Below are 22,635 nucleotides of genomic sequence, written 5' to 3' on the forward strand. Positions count from 1 at the left end.
TTTGTGATAAGTTATACTTACTAAACTTAATCAATTTAAAGTATGTAATGTGTTGAGTTTTGATAAAATATACAGCTATGTGAAAAAATCACAATCAAGATACTGTACATTTCGTTCAGCCAAAAACGTTACCTCATGTCCTTTTGCAGGTAGTTCCCATCCTAGTACTTTTTTAAAAAAAGTCTTTATGGCTTTCATAGTTTCTATCAAGATTTCTACTGGATTTCTTATTATTCTTTCTCCTTTTTTCAATGCTTCTAAGATATCCTCTCTATCTCCTTATTATGTTTAGGGTTTATTGAATCTCTTGGATCTGAGGATTTATATTTTTTATAAAATTTTGAAAATATTGGCCATTATATATTTCAAACGTTTTTCTGGCCTCTTCCCTGTTATTATCTCCTCTTTAGAACTCCAGTTATACTAATGTTAGAACACTCTATATTGCAAAAAAAATAAAATTGCTGTTCCTTATTTCTCATTTTTTTTTCTGTGCTTCACCCTGAACAGTTTCTATTGTTATGCCTTGAAGTTCTCTGATATTTTCTTAAGTATCTACTCTGCTTTTAATGCCACCCAGAGGATCTTTTCATTTGAGATATTGTGTTTTTCATCTCTAAAAGTATCATCATGTCTTTTTAAAATATATTTAATATCTTTCCTAACTATGGTCATGTTTTCCTGGACCTTCTTGAACATATGGAAAATATTTATAATAGCTCTTTTAGAATCCTTTTTCCTAGTTCCATCATCTCTTATTGCTTATGGGTCTATTCCTATTATTTTTCTTCTGATTTGGATCATATTTCCTTGCTTATTTATATGTCTGGCAAATTTGTATTCTGTACATTTGTAACTTTACATTGTTGACTGCTTAAATGTTTTTTGTATCTTTAGATAGCAACTTTTTTTTTTTTTTAAAGATTTACTTATTTATTTAATTTCCCCCCCTCCCCTGGTTGTCTGTTCTTGGTGTCTATTTGTTGCGTCTTGTTTCTTTGTCTGCTTTTGTTTCTTTGTCCGCTTCTATTGTCGTCAGCGGCACAGGAAGTGTGGGTGGCGCCATTCCTGGGCAGGCTGCACTTTCTTTTCACGCTGGGCGGCTTTCCTCACGGGCGCACTCCTTGCGCGTGGGGGCTCCCCCACGCGGGGGACACCCTTGCGTGGCACGGCACTCCTTGCGCGCATCAGCACTGCGCATGGCCAGCTCCACACGGGTGGAGGAGGCCCGGGGTTTGAACCGCGGACCTCCCATATGGTAGACGGACGCCCTAACCACTGGGCCAAAGTCCATTTCCCTAGATAGCAACTATTTTTTTGGTCTGGTATGCAGTAGCTAAGTTACTTGGAATTAGATGGGTCTTTTCAAGACTTGCTTTTAAACACTGTTAGGAAAGTTCTGAAAAACATGTAGACTAATGTTAATTTAGCCCCATCAACTTCTGATCATTCACTCTGATGACTCTTATATTATGTGCCTTTTCGACTGCCTGGTGGAAACTATTCCCAGCTCTAGGTGGGATCTTGGAATTGTTGTGCCTTTTGCTCTCCTCTGGATCTTTCCTCTGACCTCGAGTGGTTTTCTGTCATACATGCTAAGATCATTACTCTTACATCAAGATCCAGGTGAATTATATCCCAGAATACTGAACAAATTTGCATATATCCACTTGGGAATTTTCTAGTATTGGTGATGATTTTGGCCTAAACTCCTGTTTTATGCCCAGTAGCTTACATTTTTATGAGATGGTTTAACATGATTTATGGTACATTTATCATTTGTATCATGCCAGAGTACATCAAGACAGAGCAAGCCAAGGTGCCTAGGACTGGTAATCTGATTTAGCAAGATAAATTTGGAAACCAGCTAAGTTTAGGGAAGGGCAAACATTTACTAAAATCCAGGTAGGAAAATCTGTCTCAGGCCTCAGGATCCCTAGAGTTTGGATAAAGTCAGCAAATCTTATCAATTTGATCAGGTAGTGAAAATACAATGTTAATGAGCAAAACGTAGATAGCGTTTTTATGCCCAGCCCAATACCTGTTATCTGCAACTTTTTAAAATAACTTTTGTATTATAGAAGAGTTACCTATTATAGAAAAGTCTGTTTTTCTTTCTTTCTTCTTGAAAGCTAAGTATCTCATGTCAGTTTTTAATATTTAGAAGTGTAGTATAGAGAAAAGAGTGTACTCCAGTGCAGCATAGTCTTGCAAGTTTGTGCCCACATATTTTATAAGAAAACTTGAGAACTTTCAATTTAGAAATTTCCATTTACAAGTGTACTTTCAGTTGTTTAACATAGAGAAAATAGCATAACCCAATGCAGTGGTCTTCAAAGTGTGTGCCCAAATTTTAGAACAGAAATCGTCAACTTTCAGTTTAGAAATGTCTGTTTGCAAATGTACTGCAAGTTGCATAGTATAGAGAAAAGAGTGTAACCTAGTGCAGTTGTTCTCAAAGTGTGTGTCTGGACCAACCACAGCAGCATCACCTGAAAACCTACTGGAGATGCAAACTTCTGGACACTGTCCAAACCTACTAAATCAGAAACTAGGCATGGGTTGCCCAGTAATGTCTGTTACATAAGTCCTTTGGGTGCTTCTAATGCACACTAAACTTGGGAATCAGGGTTTTCAAATAAGGGCTCCTGGCCCTGATCCATCCTGTGTGTTTGGGGAAGGTAACAACTTTCTAGTGTCTCTGAACCCTCACCTGTAAAATAAGGATAATAGCAGTACTTATTTCCTGCATAATTGTGCAAATTTAATGGTATAATACACATAATTAGGTTTAGAACAATCCCTGGTACATGGTAGCATGTGCACACATACTATACAATATTATATTACCAGACTAACCAAACTGTGCGTGGGTTCTTAATCAATACTTGTTCTTAATCAATCACCAATTATTTAGTGGACTCCGACATTATTTAGCCAGTGTCCTAACATGTTGGACATTATAAAGAGAAATTCAATATCACACATAATCCCTAATCTTATTAGGGATGTATAGTTTATGCGCTAAAATGATAGCCATTAAAAAAATGATAGCTACTCCTAACATAGCATTTACTTTGTGTCCAACATTTACTGTATCTTCCTTCAATCCTTACAATATGCCTAATATTAAATAATAAATACCAACTATAGAGTATCCTCATTTTATAGTTGAAGAAATTGTTTCAAAAAGGTGAAATAACTTGTCCTAGATCCCACAGCTAGCAAATGGAAGAGCCAGGCTTCAAACCAATGCAATCTGGCTCCAAAGCCTGTGCTCTTAACTCTTAATACCAGATGCTAATACTTAATACAATATGTGTCAGATAAAAGTTGTAGGCAAAATATATGGTTCAGAAATTTGGAGAAATCACTTTAATTTAACATGATGAGAACTGCCTTCACTGAGGCTGTAGACTTTGAATTAAACCTTGAAAGTTTGCTATGGTTTAATGTCAAATTAAAAGAAAAAAGCCCTTCTGGTGGGAAACATTCCCTTCAAGAAAAAGCATGGAGGGAATATGAAAGGTGTAGTTAGGAACTGTTTACAAATCAGGTTGTTCAGATGTAAAATGGGAATACTGGGAAATACCATTGGAAAGTAATAAGAAATTACATTACTACATTTACAGTTTGTCAGAGAATGGGCTAAGTACTCTAAGTTGTGTTCTGTGTAATTCTAATTTTATAGATGTTTTCACTGAAGCTTAGATAACTGTGTGGTTTGTCCAGTTAAGCTGCACATAAGTAGCAGGGTTGGGATTTGAGTACTAAAGCCTGAGATTTAAACAATAAGCTCTACTGCTTCACATGATATGTTATTGTCAGATTGTAAATGACTTTGTATGCTATGATAAAGAAATTATCCTTTATTCTGTGGTCATTGAGAAAGGACTATGGTATAGCGAATATGTAATGCAGACCTTGGGAATAAACTTTACTAGCTGTTTGACTTTATGCAAGTAATTTCATCTTTCTATGTCTCAGTTTCTTCCTCTATAAAATCAGTATAACTATAGTACCTAACAAATGGACAAATAGTACCAAACAAAATGTGACCAAATTAGCAATTATTGGGGGGTCCAGTATTATAATTAGTAAAAATAATCCTAAATTGTGCAGATGCCTTCTTGTTTAGAGATTTGGCATATCAAAATTTATATATAATAACATTTAAAGAAAATATCTAATACATATATATGTAAATTCCTTCACTTTTTAAAATGGAGAAACTAGCATGCAGATATTAATTAGCATAACTTAAGTATTAAAAACCAAATATAGTTATTTCAAAATGTCAAAATACCTAAAAGATTGTTTCCCTAAAATTCTAAACTACAGAGTTTGACAGAGATGGAAACATTGAATAAATAACATGCATCTTTCTCTTTTCTAGGACTGGGCATTCTTTGACCTTATGTGTTTTGTCCTTTCCTGATAGTCATAGATGACCTGCCTCCTCAGTTTTTTATCTATTTTCTCTTAAAAGAAACTTTTGTAGAGTTCTTCCTTGATTTGGTTTCTGTTCTTCCCATTACATATAATGTTTGACCAATATTAATCTTCTCTATTACTATTAAGGTTAAAAAACAAACAGGCTATTCCTATAATTGGTAGATTTCATAACATAAGACCACATTTTTTTTCTTAGTATATTTATTATTTTTGCCCTTTTATGCTAAACATATAAATCCCCCCCCCCATGGCTTCCCTTTTCTTTTGAAGTGTTTTACTTCTCAATGAAAAAGCAACATATATTTCATGTTCTGAAATATTTTCTTTGGGTAGTGGGGATTTCTTTAGTTTTTAGAAAAATGGGAGATTATATTTTTAGTTCTGAATACATTTCTGACATTATCCCAGACACTTCTGAATTCTTCCAGAGCAAATTGGGCAGTGCTTCAAGGTCGAAGTTATTTTAGGGTAGTTTCCAAAGGTTTACTAACTCAGGTATGATTTCAGAGAGGCAATTAAAAACAACTTGGTTGGTCTCCAGTAATGAGAGCATACTCTTTTTCCCTTCTTTAAGGTCGATAAGATCTTTTAACCTCCCAGGGTATCTTTAGGATACAAAATCTCTGGCCTAGAGAATGTCTGGGTGGGTTCTCTTGCATCCTATCCAATTTATTATAAGCACATGGCTTTCTTCTTGCTCTTTGTCTGAGCAGGTTGGCATCTTATTTTCTCAGAGATACAGCTTTCACCTCATATCCTAGGGAGAGAATAACAGTCACTTCCCTTATTTACATTTTATATTAATCTTCACCATTTGTCCCTTGATGCATATGCTCAATTCTTAATCTGGATATATTTGAGGCACCTTGTATATATAGTTTATGAGCTTTTTCATCACTTGTCATCACTTGATACAAGAGCACAACTGCAGTTTTAAAGAAAAGAGAAGGAAGCATAATTATCTAATAGACTAGCTATCCAGGGAAAGAAGCAGCAGACCCTGGAAGATGGAGAGGAGTGTATTTTGGCATATATATGTAAAGAAAGTTCAACACTTGTGTCTGCAGTAGGGCATTGTGTTAACTGACCTCAGTCCACTCAAGTTTGTGTATCCTGACTTTTGACCATGAGATCTTCCCAGTAAAGACATTTTGATCATAATCTATTAACAAAAGCAACAGAATGAAATAATGTAAAATCCTATATTCTCTAAAAAAATAATATCTCTAAGGTCAAGAAATGTGTCTAGTATTTTCCTACTGGTTGCAAAGAGTTTGCACAGTGCCTTACATATAGAAGACAACATGGATAAAGGAATACATTAGTGAATTAAATTACTTTAGAATGTGTTAAAGCTTGAAGAAATGCACTTATTGTACAGTTGTTCTGTTGAATTCATTCAATTTTACTTTAGTGATTAAAAAATGCTATATTATGTAAACTGGCCATTGATATCATGGTGTCATTACTGATTCATGATAATTATCTATATCAGGAGTTTTAAACCTGGAGTTCTGGACTTTTAGGGAATCCTAGTGTTTATTATATTTTCAAAGTTTCCGGAGAAACTGACAAATTACAATTAGTTAATGTAAAATCAAGGGCTTAGAAATTGCAACTATTTAAAGAATGTGTATATGTATGTGTGTGTGTGTGTTTGGGAGAGAGAGAGAGAAAAGACCACCTAAATAAATTTTAGGCATCTCACCAGTCAGTGTGAAGGTTTCCATCAACAGAAATGGGAAGCAGCTGAGGTCCCTAGCTACTCAAATTCTGAAGCAGTGCTTCTTTTTCAATGGGGTTCAAAGTATTTATCCCAGAGTTTCGGGTTCTCATCTAGAGGAGACAGATCTTAACATGAAACTTCCCATATAAAAATAACTGTAATTATATCTAGAAGATACTGTTTGTCTGGCAATATTTTCATAATGAAAATATTAGCTATCTTTATTTTCCCAAATAACTTTATAGGCAAAATAAAAGTAAGTAGTTGAGCCCATTATTTAGATCAAGTACTTCAGGTACCATGATTTTTCTATTAGGTGTTTGACATGTGGGACATGAAGTCTCTTGCTGACATAGCATGATCCCAGTGTCCATCCAAAAAGCTGCCACATTTTGCTAGTTGTAACAACTCCAAACAGCCCTCAGGGCCTAAATAATCTTTGAATTTACTTATTTTTCATTATTTTGGTTTTATGGAAAATAAACAGTTGATTAAAAATATACTTGTGGGAAAATATTTTGATAAACTATATTGTAAAGATATATACTCACATTTTATTGTACTTATGAGGTACACATACCTACTTTAGAGTTTAAAAGAAAATATTCAATCAGAAATATTTAATAATGAAGAAAATAGGCTGTATATGTACAGTTATTTGGCTATTATAGTTTCTATGTCTAAATGAACTTTTGTGGACTAGCGTAATCCCAACAGGAAAATTTTTCCAGCAAATTTCACTTAGAACAGTTGGTGTAATACAGTCTTCATGATTTTTGTAAGAAATTCATTTATATGAAGGGATTAAAATCTAGAAATCAATGAAATATGTATGGATTTTTTTAAAAGATAGCATCAACTCATACTTTAAGCAGTATGTTCCAATGAACTTTATATAACCCCATGATACCAACAAAGGGATTAGTTATAGATTTTCCCAATTGGCTTCTTACTTTCATGTCCGGCCAGTGATAATACAGAAAAAATTGATGTTCTAAAAAAAATTACTTTTTAAAACTTAATCCACAGACTCAGTTTGAAATCTCTTTTGGGAATATATTTCATTGCATTAATGATTAATAGAGCTTCTAAAGTGACAGAATATTCACTAGGAAGTTTTCACTAAATGAAATATTGATTCAGTCTTTCAATAGGTGGAGCCCAGCTGGAAAAACTAATGTTGAGATCTCATGGTATAAATATACTTCATTTGCAGCATTAATCAATGTTTTTACAGCACTTTCTCGTATATGCATCATAAACTCTAAAAAGTCTGCATTTTGAATTTAAGGCCAATCCATGCACTGCTATTTTGTTAAGAATGTCAGCTAGCTATTTGTTAATTTAACTAAAAATTATAAAGAGGGATATTGTTTATATAAATCTCAGATTTCAAGATACTCTCTCAGTCTTGAAGGTTAAAGCAAACTAAATTTTTTACTTCCAAAATAAGTTCAAAACATTTTGACTAAAATAAACTATTTGCAAACTTTTTGATATAGGATAATGAATGTAAAATAAAAATAATCCAACTGCAAAAAATCCAAACATCTTGACCTATCATTCTCTAGAATTAGTCCCTATAACTTACTGTACTTGGAGATATTACCTATGTCAGTAACCATGTCCAAAGGTAGTATTTGGTGATAACATGCCATAATTTGCCCATTAATCTGATAAAAACATATTCAAACATTTTTACCTCTAGGATTTTATTACATTATTTGGTTAAAATGCTCTTAATTTTTCTTCAATAATTTCTGGATAGAATGTGATTTCTATATATATTTGAAACATGGCCACTAAATTCAAGGACCCAAGAATATTGTTTTCTCTTTTGTTTCACCTTCTAAGGAACTTTCATACCATTTATGTAAAATAAGTGGCAATGCTAATCAATGGACAAATCAGTGGAATATAATTGCCCCAGGCTTATATTATCTCTTCTTTAAGCAAACTCTCTTGATACTATTGATATATAGGATGTGCTGCTATTTGCAATTAAGATTTTTTTCCTGAAAGCTGAAGGTGAATTGTAAATTATTAGAATTTCAGAGTTGTTTTTTAAGGTTCTAATTTAAGCCCAAGCATTTCTGACTTTAACATAATATGCTATAGTTTATTTTTCCCAGTGCAGTGGTTATTATTATTTAGGATGCATGCAAAAGATATATTTTTGAAGTGCAGACCCCTAGAATCCACCAGTGGATGCTCCCTTAGGAGCCTTGCTATTTGAGGTTATATGTACTTTGGCAGTCAGTGAGTTCCTGCTGAGACGTGCATAAGCATAACCTCTGAAATGACCTCCCAAGACTCACTTTGAAGTGACTCCCAACTCTTAGCCATATAAACTCATTTGTCTTTACCATTTCCGCCTTTGGTCATGGTCTTTTTCCAGTTGCATTGCTAGTTGGTGCTTGGTAGTAATCCCTCAGTGCCAGGGAGGCCCATCCCTGGGAGTCATGTCCCACACTGGGGAGAAGGTAATGCATTTGTATGCTGAGTTTGGCTTAGAGAGAGGCCACGTTTGAGCAACAAGGATGTTCTCAGGAGGTAAGGCTTAGGCACCCTATAATACTATGGTTAGTTTCAATTTCAAAAGCAAAGGTTCATAAGTACAGTCATCACAATCAAGAGCCCATCAATGGTCCATCCTCCTTCACTTGTCACTGCCCCTGTACTAGGGGATTTGTGCTGTCCCATTAGAGAATGTGGCAGAGCTCTCCAGGATGGTAATTTGATATTCTTTTGGTTACTGTGTGAATCTCCACCAACTATGTCAATGCCCCATGAACACTTGAACACATTCATATACCTTATAGGCATGTCCAAGGTTAACTTCCTCCCATGCATCCCCCATCTCTGAACCCCATACCAAAGATCCTCTCCTGCCATTGTTGTAACCCTTCTATGATCCAAAACTTCTTCAAAATTGAAGCCAACAAAAAAACTGAATAGAATAGGAAAATGATATAATAATGATAGTTTTAAAAATAACCAAGTACAAAAATTTTTTTAAGTCTGAAATAATGAAAAATTATATATATAAAATTTTTTAAAATTTTGACATTGTATCTTTCATCACTGTAAGATCTGTTGTCTTGTATGTACAGTGGCATTTACTTCGATTTGTTCACCCAGTGTCTTTTTTTTTTTTTCTTCAAAGAAGTTTCAGGTTACAGAAAAGTCACATGCAGAATATAGGTGATTCCGATATACCCAACATCCTCTCCCTTTTCTCCTCTTCCCTACTAATAATATTTTCCATGTGAATGGTACATTTATTACAATTGATGTACAAATATTGAAACATTACTACTAACCATGCTCAATGATTTACATTGTGGTTTACATTTTGGACTGTATACTTTTATACATTTTGATGAAGTTTGATGTGGTCTCTATCCATCCTTGCAAGATCATGTAGAAAAATTCCATCATCCCAAAAATGTCCCATGTTCCATCTGTTCTTTTCCTCCCTCCTTCTCCCCTCAGGACCCCTCAGGACCACCAAGATTAACTCTTTGAGGGACTAGATTCATAGTTACTTACAACAACATTGAGGACTTGACATACTGGCCTGTCCTACCCTATTAGGCACTGCCTGTGCTCTCAAGAAACTCCCACCCCTCTATTTGAGATCATAGCAGGACTCCTCAGAATGGGAGTCCAACACCTTCCCACTCATTATGTGGGTCTGCACTCCCTGATACAACACACTATGACAAGATGAACACTGTACACTCCCTATAAGCCTGCCTCAGGTGCACCCTGTCCCGCATGCCCCTAACATCCAACACCTTAAACCAATAGCCTTCCCCTGCCATATTTGCCAAAAGAACTCATTCAGCTTCTTAACATTATAAACCATCTGAAAACTACCTGGTAGTACCATACCTATTTCTTTCTTTCTTTCTTTCTTTGAATATCTGTAAGAAAAAATGTTTTTATTTTTCTGGAAACTAACCATCGGGGTTCCCAGTAAATGAAAAATGATTGTGTTCCTTCTCTTTTTGCTTTCATTGAGAGAGATGTATTTATCCCTCTTTTGTGATTAGCTTTTATGTAGTACCAACATCCTATCTATACACAGAGCTATATTATGACTTGGTGAGCACTAGGCATTTTTCCCTTCATTGGCCTCTTCTGTCATAAAAAAAAAATTACATTAAAATTGTATTTCAAGCTGTGTTGGTGTACATGGATATGTAAGCTGTGCTTATATAGTCTAGGTAGAAGAAATAGCTGGTTTTAGGTCTTTACTTGGAATTTTCTTTCTTAAACTTTGTATTTTAGAAATATTACCTCGTTATCCCCTCATTGAGCGTTTAGGAACTCTCAATTTTTAACTAAGGGATTTGACTCATTCAGGACATCCACTTGTCTCTGTAATCATTAGCAGCCTTGTAAAAAGAGGTCCATTCTTTCTTTGTGAAAGGTTTGTGCATACCAGTATTCTAAATGCCTAGACTTGATGGAAAGCTCTTGTCCTAGTTTTTCAAAGCCATAGCCTTTTAAATTGATCCAGACTTTAGCTTATATCTTGAAGATTTGTATTATTTCCATCACTAGCAAGATTTGGTGAGATATATCATAATTTTATTTTCCCCAGATCATAAAAATTCAGAGTAATCTCCTATGTTACCTACTTTAACCCTACTCTTATTATATTTTATTTCAAGAAGTGCTCAGAATTTGCATCTCCTTCTGAAATAAATACTTTCAGTAAATTTATTTTAATTATCTTCTTTTTTAAAAACATTTAATTCATATTATTACTCTTTTCATAATTCAACATTTTATTTAATTCAAATTCCAGCCTGTTTTCCCAGCTGTTTGAATACCCCATTTGTGTTATAGAAGAAAAGTTTAGGTGGAAATCAAGAACTCTAAAACTTACTGTGTACACGACAAAATTGTTAAAAATTTGACAGTATCATTTGATCTACAAAATCAGTAACATTTTCTGAGATATATACTCTTTACTTGTATTATTTAAGTAATAGGCATATGATTATAATAAATATTAACTTTTCTCAAGAGCATTGATTTTTTCCATTTTAACTAGGCATTCTCTACTTAAAATTTTACCTGCTCTGAGGATTCTCAATGGTGAAATGTTAAATTCTTGTTCAGACAACCACACTGAAGAACACTGTCAGCTAGAATTGGGAGACTTCCTTGCACTTTGTCAGTCCCAAATTCAAGAATTCAACTTACTGATTGAAAACTATATCACTGGAAAAGGGTAAGATTGTAATCTTACCCTTATTATAATAAAAAGAATTATTGTCATTACACTTGGTTAAAATATTTTGATTAATACAATCATACTTTTTTTTATTAGAACATTGGGTTTGAGGGAAACACAAAAATTATGGGCATCATCTTTTTATTCCTTGAAATATATTATATGTATTTTGAACATAATTTAAAATAGTAGTTAAATACTAAAATATTAGATAAAATAAATGAAAGCATGAGCAAAACTTCAGGAAGCAATCATTCATTCACTTAGTCACTCAAGTAATCAGTCATGAATGTATTCAGCAATTATTGCAGGCAAGACCATTTGCTAAGAACTAGGTACTAGCCTCAGGATTCACAGATTAAAACGAAAGAATAGTAGATAAATATGTAATTTCAATGTAGCAAGGCAACCCTTAGAATACATACATGCACATTATATATTAAGGTACTATATTAATATATATGTATACATACATATACATATATTTTAAGGTATCATGGGGGCATGGTGTAGAAGATCAGTTAACATCTACACATATTAAATCACAGAAGGTGAGTAGCTTCCCACACCCCATCACAAATTCTGAATTCATTACTATGAACTAATTATAACTGCTCTTTCTGTAAGTGTATCTTTAAATTTGCATTGCTCCAGAAAACAGAAATAAATGAATAAAAATAGTCATATTTCACTTATGATGAATATCCTTTATAATTAACACAATAATGTGGGCTTAAATATGCCTAAACTTAATTGCTAAATTATTGTTTATGTATACTAATTATAGTTTTGCATATACCCATCTTATTTGAGTTATTTTTCTATTTGAATGTTTTTCAATATAGTATTTTCAGATTAAAACAAATCTCACAGCTTTAAAAAGAATTCTGATGTTTTAGATAATGAATATTTACTTTCAACAAATACTAAAGTTATTTGCACGTATCTATGGATATCTAAATTAATACCAATTTGTGTACATGTGGTAATAAACAATTTTCTGTGTAAAAATCACTCGACATCTCTTATGATGAAATTTAGATTTCTCAATTCCTTTGGACTATTTTTATTAAAAGTGTTTTTCATTTTAGCCTTGAAAACAGAGAATAGAAAATATTTTATGTGTTTAAGGCATTAATGGTGGTGAGTTCAACACCTAACCATAAACACTTTGGTAACCTTATAATTAATTGAAACTTTTCTGTATTATTAGCAACAAAATGGATGAAATACAAAAAATAAAAACTAAAGTTGAGGACTAATATCAATGTCTAATAATTGTTTTTCTGAACATAGGAGCTATCTATCTCTACATTTTAGAAAATAATTATAATCACTTTTTCCTTTGGTATGATTAAATTTTATTTATATTTATTCCTATCCTGCATAGTTTCAGAAAGAATTTGAGGCAGCTTTGTACTATATATTAAATGTAATCAGAAAATATAACTTTGAAGTAAGTAAAAAAAATTTAAATAAAAGGGATTAAAGAGAAGTAAAATATAGCAAAGAATAAGGCTCATACAAGTGCAAAGTCATTTACATTTGTTATTGAAAGCCTCAAATCTGACAAACATGACAGTTTGATTAATTACCCAAGTCAAAACCTCCATAAAATAGAAATTCAACAATTGTTCAGGAGAATCACAACTGTTTTTGTGTTGAAGTATTTGAATTCTCTTTCCAATGTATTATTTTTTCCAGACAAAAATGGAAATAAAAACTTTCCCATAATATATATTTTTGCTTAAAGTTCCAATACAAATATTTTACGTGGCAAAAGTCAATGTAGAAATATTTTAACTTGATTTCATAAATAACCTCTCCAAATTTAGGCAGCAATGATTTCTCATGTTTATGGTTATAAAGTATGGCTTTTTCTCATTCATTTGTACCAAAAATACCTAGAATAAAAATGTTCCTAAAAATTCCAGACATTTTGTCTGGACTGGTGGATCTAAATTATCTCAATAAATATTGTTAGTAATGAGATCAATTTTAATATAAACAGCCAGAACTAAGTTTATAATGAATGTGTTAGTGAAGTTTAATGTTCATTCCAGACTACTCAAGGAAATTCTTAAAACCTAAGCAAGCTTTAGTATTTGCTGATATAACTCTTGTTATTTAATGTCTTCCTTATTTATTTGTGCAGAAATATATTCTCTTTGGATGGTGCAGAAAATCTCTGCCATTATTTTAAGAAATTGATGACACTTAGCAATGAATACCGATATGCACATGAAAATGGAGATATAAGTACCACCAAGAGAGATGAATCAGAAGCTCAGCAAAATCATTTGGCCCCTACAAACAATGACAGGCTACTGCAAAATGGCATACTCAATTCTTGTGCAAATGAACATAGACCAGCCTCAACAGGCATTTCTGAGAAATGGATCAACACTAGCTCCATTCATTCCTCTTTAACTTCCTCCATATGGGAAAATATGAAAGGAAAGAATCAGGAGAAATCAGTAGGCCAAAAGAAAGAAGATAGCAAGGCAAGCGTCATCCCCACCAAAAGAATCCCTTTCATGGAAACAGTAACAAGTTCTGTGCTGAAGAATTGCCAAAATATTGAACATAGTGAAAAAATGTAAGTTTTATAAGCCAATTTTATTTTTTACAGTTGTACGTTTACTATTTTTTGGGTAATCTTAGTCTATGGTAACAAATAATAACTTGGTAAAGGATTTAAGTCACTCTTGTATTTCAAATTAATTCCCTTCATTATATTTTGATAATTTACATAAATTATTAATTAAAACACAGATTTATTTGGTTGATTATTATCAGTTTCTGATTTAATTAACTGGTTACTTAATTTAAAATGAAGAAATGTGAAATTATGTTTTTACCGTCCAATTTCTTAATAATTAAAATAAATTTTCCAAGGGAAACAAAACAAAAAATAATTCAATTGTTTTGAATAATCTAATTTCATTTTAAAATATATATATGCATATGCTATTTTTAATTGATCTAGTAAATATTTAATTAGCGTCTATGTAAGTATATGTGCTATAACTTTCTTTCGCATGGCAACTCTGTTAAATAGAAACACTTTTAAAAAGCAAATGATTATATTGTTTCTTGAGCCAGTAATGATTAGTTTTTGTTTTAACCCATCAATTTTTCTTGCTCTTCTTACTTTGAAGTTTTAGTGTCAAGCCTACAAAAGAAAAATATGGTCTGCTTCAGCTTTTCCTATAAGACTTGGGCTGAACAGGGCAGAGAATAAAACCTCATATTAGCTAAACTTTCTTTCCCAGTCTTCACTCTTTTATGATTTAACAGTGTGAACTATGATTTCTTTTCTAGGCACTGTGTAAAATCATTTGATATGCTAAAACTAACATGTACATCATAATATAAAAATCATTTTATTGAAAGTTGTTTTAACATTTCCTGATTTATATATGTATTTTCCCTCCCCCCTTGTGGCTTGCTTGCTGTCTGCTCTCTCTGTCCATTCGCTGTGGGCTCTTCTGTGTTTGTGTTCTCGCTTGTCTCCCTTCTTGTTGCATGACCTTGCTGAGTAGACTCTCCACAGTGTCTGTGGGTGAGCCTGCTTTCCCAAGGAGGCCCCAGACCATGAATGAAGGGCCTCCCGTATGGTAGATGGGAGCTCATCTGATTGATCCAGAGCTGCTTCCATCCTGATTTATATTTTATCAGTTTATTTAATTTATTGCCTTTGTTCCAGATATTGCCTATTGAAATTTCTATGAACAACATTTAGGACCTCTCAGTACATGATAAATAAAATGACCAAGGGGTGATAATGAAAGGATGAAGAACTGAAAATATAGATAAACCAAAGAGCTGAAAAATAAAGGGAAAATCAAATGTGTACCCACTTGCTGAACCCTGCCATTCAGTGATTCAGGAAGATTCACTGTCTGTTACATTGAAGTTTCCTAGACATGGTTTAGCATTAGACTTTTTGCTAAATAAATAAAATAATAAAATAAAATAAAATAGTAACAAAAATAATGTGTGCTGTTTTTTCAGGCAATACTAAAATCAGCTCCTTTATTTGCTTTTAGCTGTAGTAAAAAGCAGTCCATGTGTTGGTGTCTCTGAGGAAATTATCTGTCATTTTCCTTTTGTTTTTGTTTTCCTTGAGAAATTTTGGTGATATAGGACTGTTGGTGAAACTTGTGTTTGTATCTGTAGAGAAATATAAGCTTCTGTCTTCAGGTTAGATGGTTTTCTTACCAGCCCTTCATTTTTTAACATTTATACACTGTGAATATGTTTTATGATTCTTTTTTTTTTCTATCACTGAAAGAACCTTTGTTGTACTTCGAAGTTCCTTACCTTATTTTTGTTCAATAGGTGAATGAACAAATTGATGATAGAATGATTGAATATGAATTAAATCCATAACAAAATGTATAAAGTTATGTTTACCCTAGAAGGCAAAAATGATTTGTTGGAATGTGAATATTTTTTCCAATTATTAGGACTACCAGTAGTTCATCTTAGACCAGCAGTTTTTGTCATTAACTTCAATCTTCTATTCATAGGAGAATAGATGAAGGCGTCTGTATTTGTTCTAGGTAAAATGATAATGATGATAATGAAGATGATGGAAAATATGATAATAGTAATAATAAAGCAAAATGATAATAGAAAATAGTTACCTCATTGCTTTCTGATTTCCCACAAATATATTACTTTGAGAAAAAAAAATGCTTGGTCATTACTTTGCCTCAAACCCAAATAGTATGATGGAGAAAATTCCATTGGGCTTGGTGATTATAAAGTTACTGAAAACATGCCAGGGAGTACTGAGGAAGGGGAGTTCACCAAAAATAATTTATCCATATACCTTTTAATCCAAATGCAGAAATTTGAAGAACTATTAAAAAAGAATAATTTGCCATGACTATACTTTGTACCTTGATTATACTCTTGCAATAATCTGTGAGGGAAAAATACAGTATATTCAATTAAAAAGAGTCAAATAATTCAAAGCAATCAGATGCTACTTATAATCAGTATATGCTGTTATTCAACTTTTGCTAAATGTTGCTGGGCAGTGTAAGAGGATGTGGGAGAGAAAACACACCATATTAATTGATATAGTGCTTGAAATTAGCAAGATGTGGCCTGGGGAAATGTTAGGAAAATTTAATAGGAAGCTTGTAAGGCCAACTTAAATACTTGTCCATGATCAGGGAGGAAAATGAAGCTAATAAAGACCTGATCAATTTATTCTTCTTACGGTGAGAGGACCTCTTTCCTCTTATTCTTCAAGGCTTATCTCTCCATTGTGCACATGCTGCTATCTTCTCTTGCCAACACAAGGTTGGCTTCTACGTGTCTCCCTTCTCTTCGCATCCTGTCTTTTTTCCTACTCTCTACTGGATCAGTATCCTTGTTATCATACAAATACTCTGTAATATCTCCCTCTCTCAAACAAACTAACAAACAAAACTCCCTTATACCCACACTCTTTTCCCACTAATGGCCTGTTTCTCTTCTTCAGATTTGAAGATTCATACTATTTTTACTTTGGTGACTGTACTTAAACAAAGAGAAGCGTTCTTATATTTAAATACTACTTTATGCAGTTCATGTTTATAAATATAGCTTGTAAGGACCTCTAATCTACAACTATGTATTTATGGACACTGAAAAGGTTTTCTTTCCTGTCTTAATAGTATGGCAGCAGTGGTAATCCAGGCATACTGGCGTGGTTACATTGTGCGCAGACATATTCATTTCTCTACAAGGCTACATAATGCTGCAACAGGACCCCTGATATCTTCGCAAAGTTCCTGCATCAAGAGCCAGATTATTTTAAAGAAAGAAAACACAGACAATATTGTGAATGCCCAAGAAAACAGGGATAAGGCTGCTATTCTTATTCAGGTTAGTTTCAATCTTTTGGTAACATAGTGCATTAGTCATCTTTCATAATGGCAGTCTGCATAACAACCCCCAAATCTCAGAGGCTTACAAATTCAAGGATTAATTTATGACTTATAAGATATGTAGGCTAGAGGTTGAGTTGATTATGTCCCTTCCCAGTATTTAGGCTGAGGGAATATCACCTACACAGGAACATGCTATACGCATGCCTAAAGACCAGGTTGAACCCCACAAGTATATTTAAAGCTTCTACTCAGCTCTGTCTTGTTCACTTCTGCTAACATTTGATTGGACAAAGCAATTCTCACTTGATCAGCTTAGCACAATAATGGAGTGGGGAATGTACTCCACCTACTGAGAGGCACTGTAAGTCACATGGCAAAGGGCAGGAAGAGATGATTGTGAAGAATACAACCTACCACTATTAAACATACATTCTCAGCATTCTTTAGTCTTTGCCATGAATAGAAATCTATGATTATTCTCCCCCAGTTTTTACCACCTATGTTTTACAATTAGGCATGCTTGAAAATAAATAATAAAAAATAATTTTGAAATCATGTGTATGAAGACCATGAAGAGTATCTGAAACTTAAAAAAAATTTACTTTGGATTTCAATATCATTTTTTCCTTTGTGTGATAATAACCATATTGACCTGGATATTATAGCAACAGTAAGAGCTTAAGAAAAAAAATAACTTATGTGAGATAATTCCCTAAATCTTCACCTTATTTTATCTTTGAAGAAACTTATGCTTAAATAAACTTATCTTTAGCATTAAACTATAGCTATATCTTGGAGCATGTTTAAAAGCATGTCAAAATAATTGTTAAATCCTTTCAAATACCTACTTCATATAAACAACTCAGAAAACAAGTATATAGATTTGGCTCAAACTCACCAAAGCCAGATTTTGAAATGAAATTCATCCTGATCATATTCATTATTTTATTTATTCATTCATCAAATATTTTTAAGCATATGCTTTTTGTTAGATACCGTTCTAGGTACAGGAGACACAACTGTGAAGAAAATAGTAAAGATACCTCTTCTCATGGAAGAAGGAAGCGTAAACTAAATAAATATAAAATATTGAAGTCTATGTAAATTCATGGTACTGTATCTAAATTGACTGATGGTAACTAAACAAAAAGTTAGTTTCCCTTCATTCATTCAGCACATATTTCTTGACACACAAATCTTACCAGTTTACATTTGTTTGGGGTGCACAATTAATAAGTATGTTAGATTGTGATTAATACTAAGGGGAAAAATAAAGCTGTAAAAATAGGATGGGCATATCAGAGAGAAATGGTCATTTTAATAGTATGGATATGGAAAAACCAGAGAATGTGAAATTGGTGAGGGAGACTAATCCATAGGATATTGGGAGAAGAATTTTCCAGGCAAAAACAAAGCAGATTTAAAGGCCTTGATGCAGAACCATACTTGTCATGATTAAGGAACAGCAATGAACCCAGTACAACTGGAGAGAAATGGATAGAGAAAAGAGTAGGACTTTTAAGTCATAAATCATTGAAAAGACTGTTTTTTTCTCTGAATGCTACGGAAAGCCATTGGACTAAATTTAGTAATAGACTGGCATGATCAAGTTTACTTTATTTTGTGATTAAACTGTAAAAGACAAAGTAGAAGCAGTAAATGGCTATTGCAATAATCCAGACAAACATGGAATAGAGTGGTGGAGTGGAGGTTGGTAAGAATATCACATTTGAAGGTATATTTTTATTTACTTCCTGGCATGTGTGTGTACCTTAATGGTAAAGCTGATATTAGGTCATAGGAGTGTGGTGCATGAGAGAGAGATGGGGTCAAGCATATGTCTAAGGTTTTTGGCACAAGCAACTTGAAGAATAGGCATATAAAGGGGGACAACCATCTTTCTCAAGTGTCTGGCTGTTATTATTGAAAGCCATAGTTTTCAAGATAATCATCTCTGCTATGGTTCCAATAATTATATGGTATTTCAATTGGCTTAATTTGTCTGGACTGTACTTCTCCTAAGAGAATTCACATAAAAATCTGTTAGTACTGTCTGAATGATGGTGGGAGTGGGGTGAGGGCAATTGATTCAAGAAATTCTGAGGAAAAGAAAGAAACCTCCATTTACTACCTCAATGTATTATTCTACTATATTAAAAAAACATAGATGTCATGTAGTCCAGTCTTCTTCCTGCTTTCATTGAATGAGCAATACATTTTTCAGCATTGATAGTAAATGACTACGCAACCTTTGCTTAACTTCTTTCAAAAGGAAAGTTCATTACCACATAAAATGGCTATCTCTGATGTATATCCCTTGGTTGAGCTTCAAAGATTTCCTCCTTTGTATTTGTAACAAAAGGAAGAATAATGCAGCCTTTCTTTGCAACTTAGAGTAAACCTCATTGAATTAAAATTGTTGAAGTCAACCTCATTTTCCTTCTGCTAGGTATGATCATCTAGTTTCTTAAACTGCTCATCATAGAACATGAATTCTAGACCCAGGGAACAGAACAGGAAGGGCCTGGGATTTAGATGGAGGAAAGAGAAGATTTCATAGAGGATGTGATGGTGACTACTCTACTGACCAAAATCCATGTTCTCTCCTTCTTTCTGGCACACAGCCCAACATTTTTCAGCCTCCCTTGCAGTTTGGTGTGCATCTTTTCCTAAGTTATGTTCAAGAGAACGTATGTCTACCACTTCCAGGCCTCACCTATCTTACATAATATCTTAAATAGACACTCCTCACATATTTCCCTTTCCAGATGGCTGAAATGGAGACAGCCTCGAGGGCAACAATGGAAGCCATCTCTTAAGATTGCAGAGCCTGCAAATCCTGGTTATGGGAATGACAGCAACTTTGTGTTAAAGTGCTGCCTTTCCAGCTTGTTTACCCTCTCATATATTTTGTTTGTTTTCTTTGTTTTATGTGATCAGAAAACAAACTTTTATTGTTTTTGAGTCATTATATACTTTGGGTCTATTTGTTAAAGCAGTTAGCTTATCCTAATATTATAAAAGATGTGTGATAAACCTTGAGAAATAGATAAGGATCAAAGTAAATATTTAGGAGACTGGAATTCTAGGTGTAAGGGTGGGAGAACATAGGTTTTCATGTTCCTGAAGTAAGAAATTATAGTTAAACAAGACTACCACTACAACTAGAATAATAAGAAAAGCAGGAGGAGCATGGATATAGATTTGTGAGCTTCAGGAGTTTTAACAAGCAACAAGCATATGGTGAGTTTTGAGTTGGGAGTTGATGGTAGAAAACAAAAAGATGCCAGATATGTCTAATAGAGATAGAATTGTCTGACAAGGGAATTAATTTGAATGTGTGTGTTGGGGGGAAGAAGAATTAATCATAAGTAGTTTACTGGCAGAAAAATTGTAACCTTCACATGAATAAATAAATTAGAAGAACCTACACATTACTTATCAGCGTATTTGTTTTGCCCTTATTTCTGATAGGCTGAATAGAGATGGCTGGGACTTGAATTTCCATATCCTACACAGACTCATAAGGGAGATATCTATACTTGTCACAGAATAATATACTCTATGTATTATAGCTTTGAGTGTTGTAGAAGTTCTAAGTCCTGATTAGTTGGGCTAGATCCATTCTGAGCCATGATAAATCAATCCTTTTGCCTTGCCACTGAAGGCCTGTATTAAAGGTTGTCCTTTATGCCCTCTTTTTCCTAGGTCTACAATTTAATCTTGGTATCTTATCACTATGTTAGCATAAGAAAAAAAACTGGAAATCATAAATGCCCAAATAAGGGAATCCAAAAAGAGAATTTTAATTTTTTTTAAGAAATTTTAAATTACATAAGTGTTCCATAAATAATATAGGGGGTTCCCATATGCCCCACCACCTCTCCCTCCCACACTTTCCCACATTAACAACATCTTTCATTAGTGTGATACATTTGTTACAGTTGATGTACATCTATTGAAGTATTGCTTCTAACCGTGGACTATAATTTACATTGTAGTTTACACTCTGCCCTGCTTAATTTTATAGGTTATGACAAAATGTATAATGGCCTGTATCCATCATTGCAATGTCATGCAGGACATTTCTAATGTCCCAAAAATGCCCCCATGTTATACCTATTCTTCCCTCTGCCTCCCCTCATATCCTCTGGTGGCACTATCTTTATATCAATGATACAAGTTCTTCCATTGCTAGAATAGTAAGTCTATAATAGAATAATAATGTCTACTTTAGTCAATTGTTTATTCCTAATCTTGAGGATTTGGGGATGATGATGGCCACTAAAATGAGAATTTTTTTAAGCACCAAAAGGAAAGGAGTAAAATAATATTAGTACATTTCTTGCTAAATTAGTTTGCATATGCCAGCCACCTAGGACAGGTAACACATATCTGTATCTATAATTATATGCCAAATACATAGGAGAAAGCAATCCTAGAGTGCAAAGAACTGATGGTATTTCTCCAAAATGGGTAAGAGGAAGGCCATTTTCTTAAGACTTCCAGTCTTGCTCCTTGTCACATGAAGATGTTTATTCTGTTTCTACCACTTAATACTGTTCAAGTCCTTGACTCATATTGACATCCTTTCTCCTCCAGTTAGAGGAGGCTTGCACTTTCTTGTGAAGTTAGAATTTGTTCTTACTAAGTTAAAGAATAGAGGAATATTACTATAGTGCATTTTTTAGATGCTACAATGATTAAAATTTAGTAGGCTATATTTTAAAATGTTTATATGATATTTAACATCACATGATTTTTTTCTTTAATTTGACATCTAAGTAAATAAGATCTTCAGAAATTAGGAGGTAAAGAGATTGGGAAAATGATATTTAATGAGTGCCTATTATGTAACAACCATGTGTTCATATATAATGTTCTAATTTAATCCATATAAGAATCCAATATGAATTTTTTCTTTCTCATTTTACAGATGATTTGGGTTTAAGTGTTTGTATTAGTCAGGGTTTTCTAGGGAAACAGAACCAACAGAAGATATCTGTGAATATTATGAGACTTTATAGAATTGTCTCATGTGACTGTGAGGATGGATAAGTCCAAGTTCTGTAGGGCAGGCTGCAAGCTGGGCACTCCGATGAAGGTTTTCTATGAATTCTCCAGGAGAAGCTTGCTGGCTAAAGTAGAGATAGAAATTCTCCCCTCTAACTGCTGAAATCACTTTCCCTTTTAAGGCCTTCAGCTGACTGGGAAGGCTTATTGCTGAAGGCAGTTACCAGAGTTGATTGTAGATGTAATCAGCCATAGATGCAATCAACTTAGTAATGACTTAAGTCCAGGAAATGTCCTCA

General features: G+C 33.5%; 1 protein-coding gene across 6 annotated transcripts in view; it reads left to right on the forward strand.

Annotated features, from left to right (window-relative positions):
• LRRIQ1 (leucine rich repeats and IQ motif containing 1) overlaps nucleotides 1–22,635 on the forward strand; it is a 258,148-nt gene that overhangs the window by 95,330 nt on the left and 140,183 nt on the right. For 5 of the 6 annotated variants that reach the window (XM_058308508.2, XM_058308506.2, XM_058308512.2 and 2 more), the window contains 3 exons: nucleotides 11,250–11,429; nucleotides 13,588–14,031; nucleotides 17,108–17,318. In XM_058308508.2, the coding sequence (XP_058164491.1) occupies nucleotides 11,250–11,429; nucleotides 13,588–14,031; nucleotides 17,108–17,318 (835 nt within the window). The remainder of the gene's footprint in view (nucleotides 1–11,249; nucleotides 11,430–13,587; nucleotides 14,032–17,107; nucleotides 17,319–22,635) is intronic. The other variant, XM_058308513.2, reaches the window with a different exon arrangement.

This window comes from Dasypus novemcinctus, chromosome 12 (genome assembly GCF_030445035.2).
Source record: "Dasypus novemcinctus isolate mDasNov1 chromosome 12, mDasNov1.1.hap2, whole genome shotgun sequence".
Lineage (NCBI taxonomy): Eukaryota > Metazoa > Chordata > Mammalia > Cingulata > Dasypodidae > Dasypus > Dasypus novemcinctus.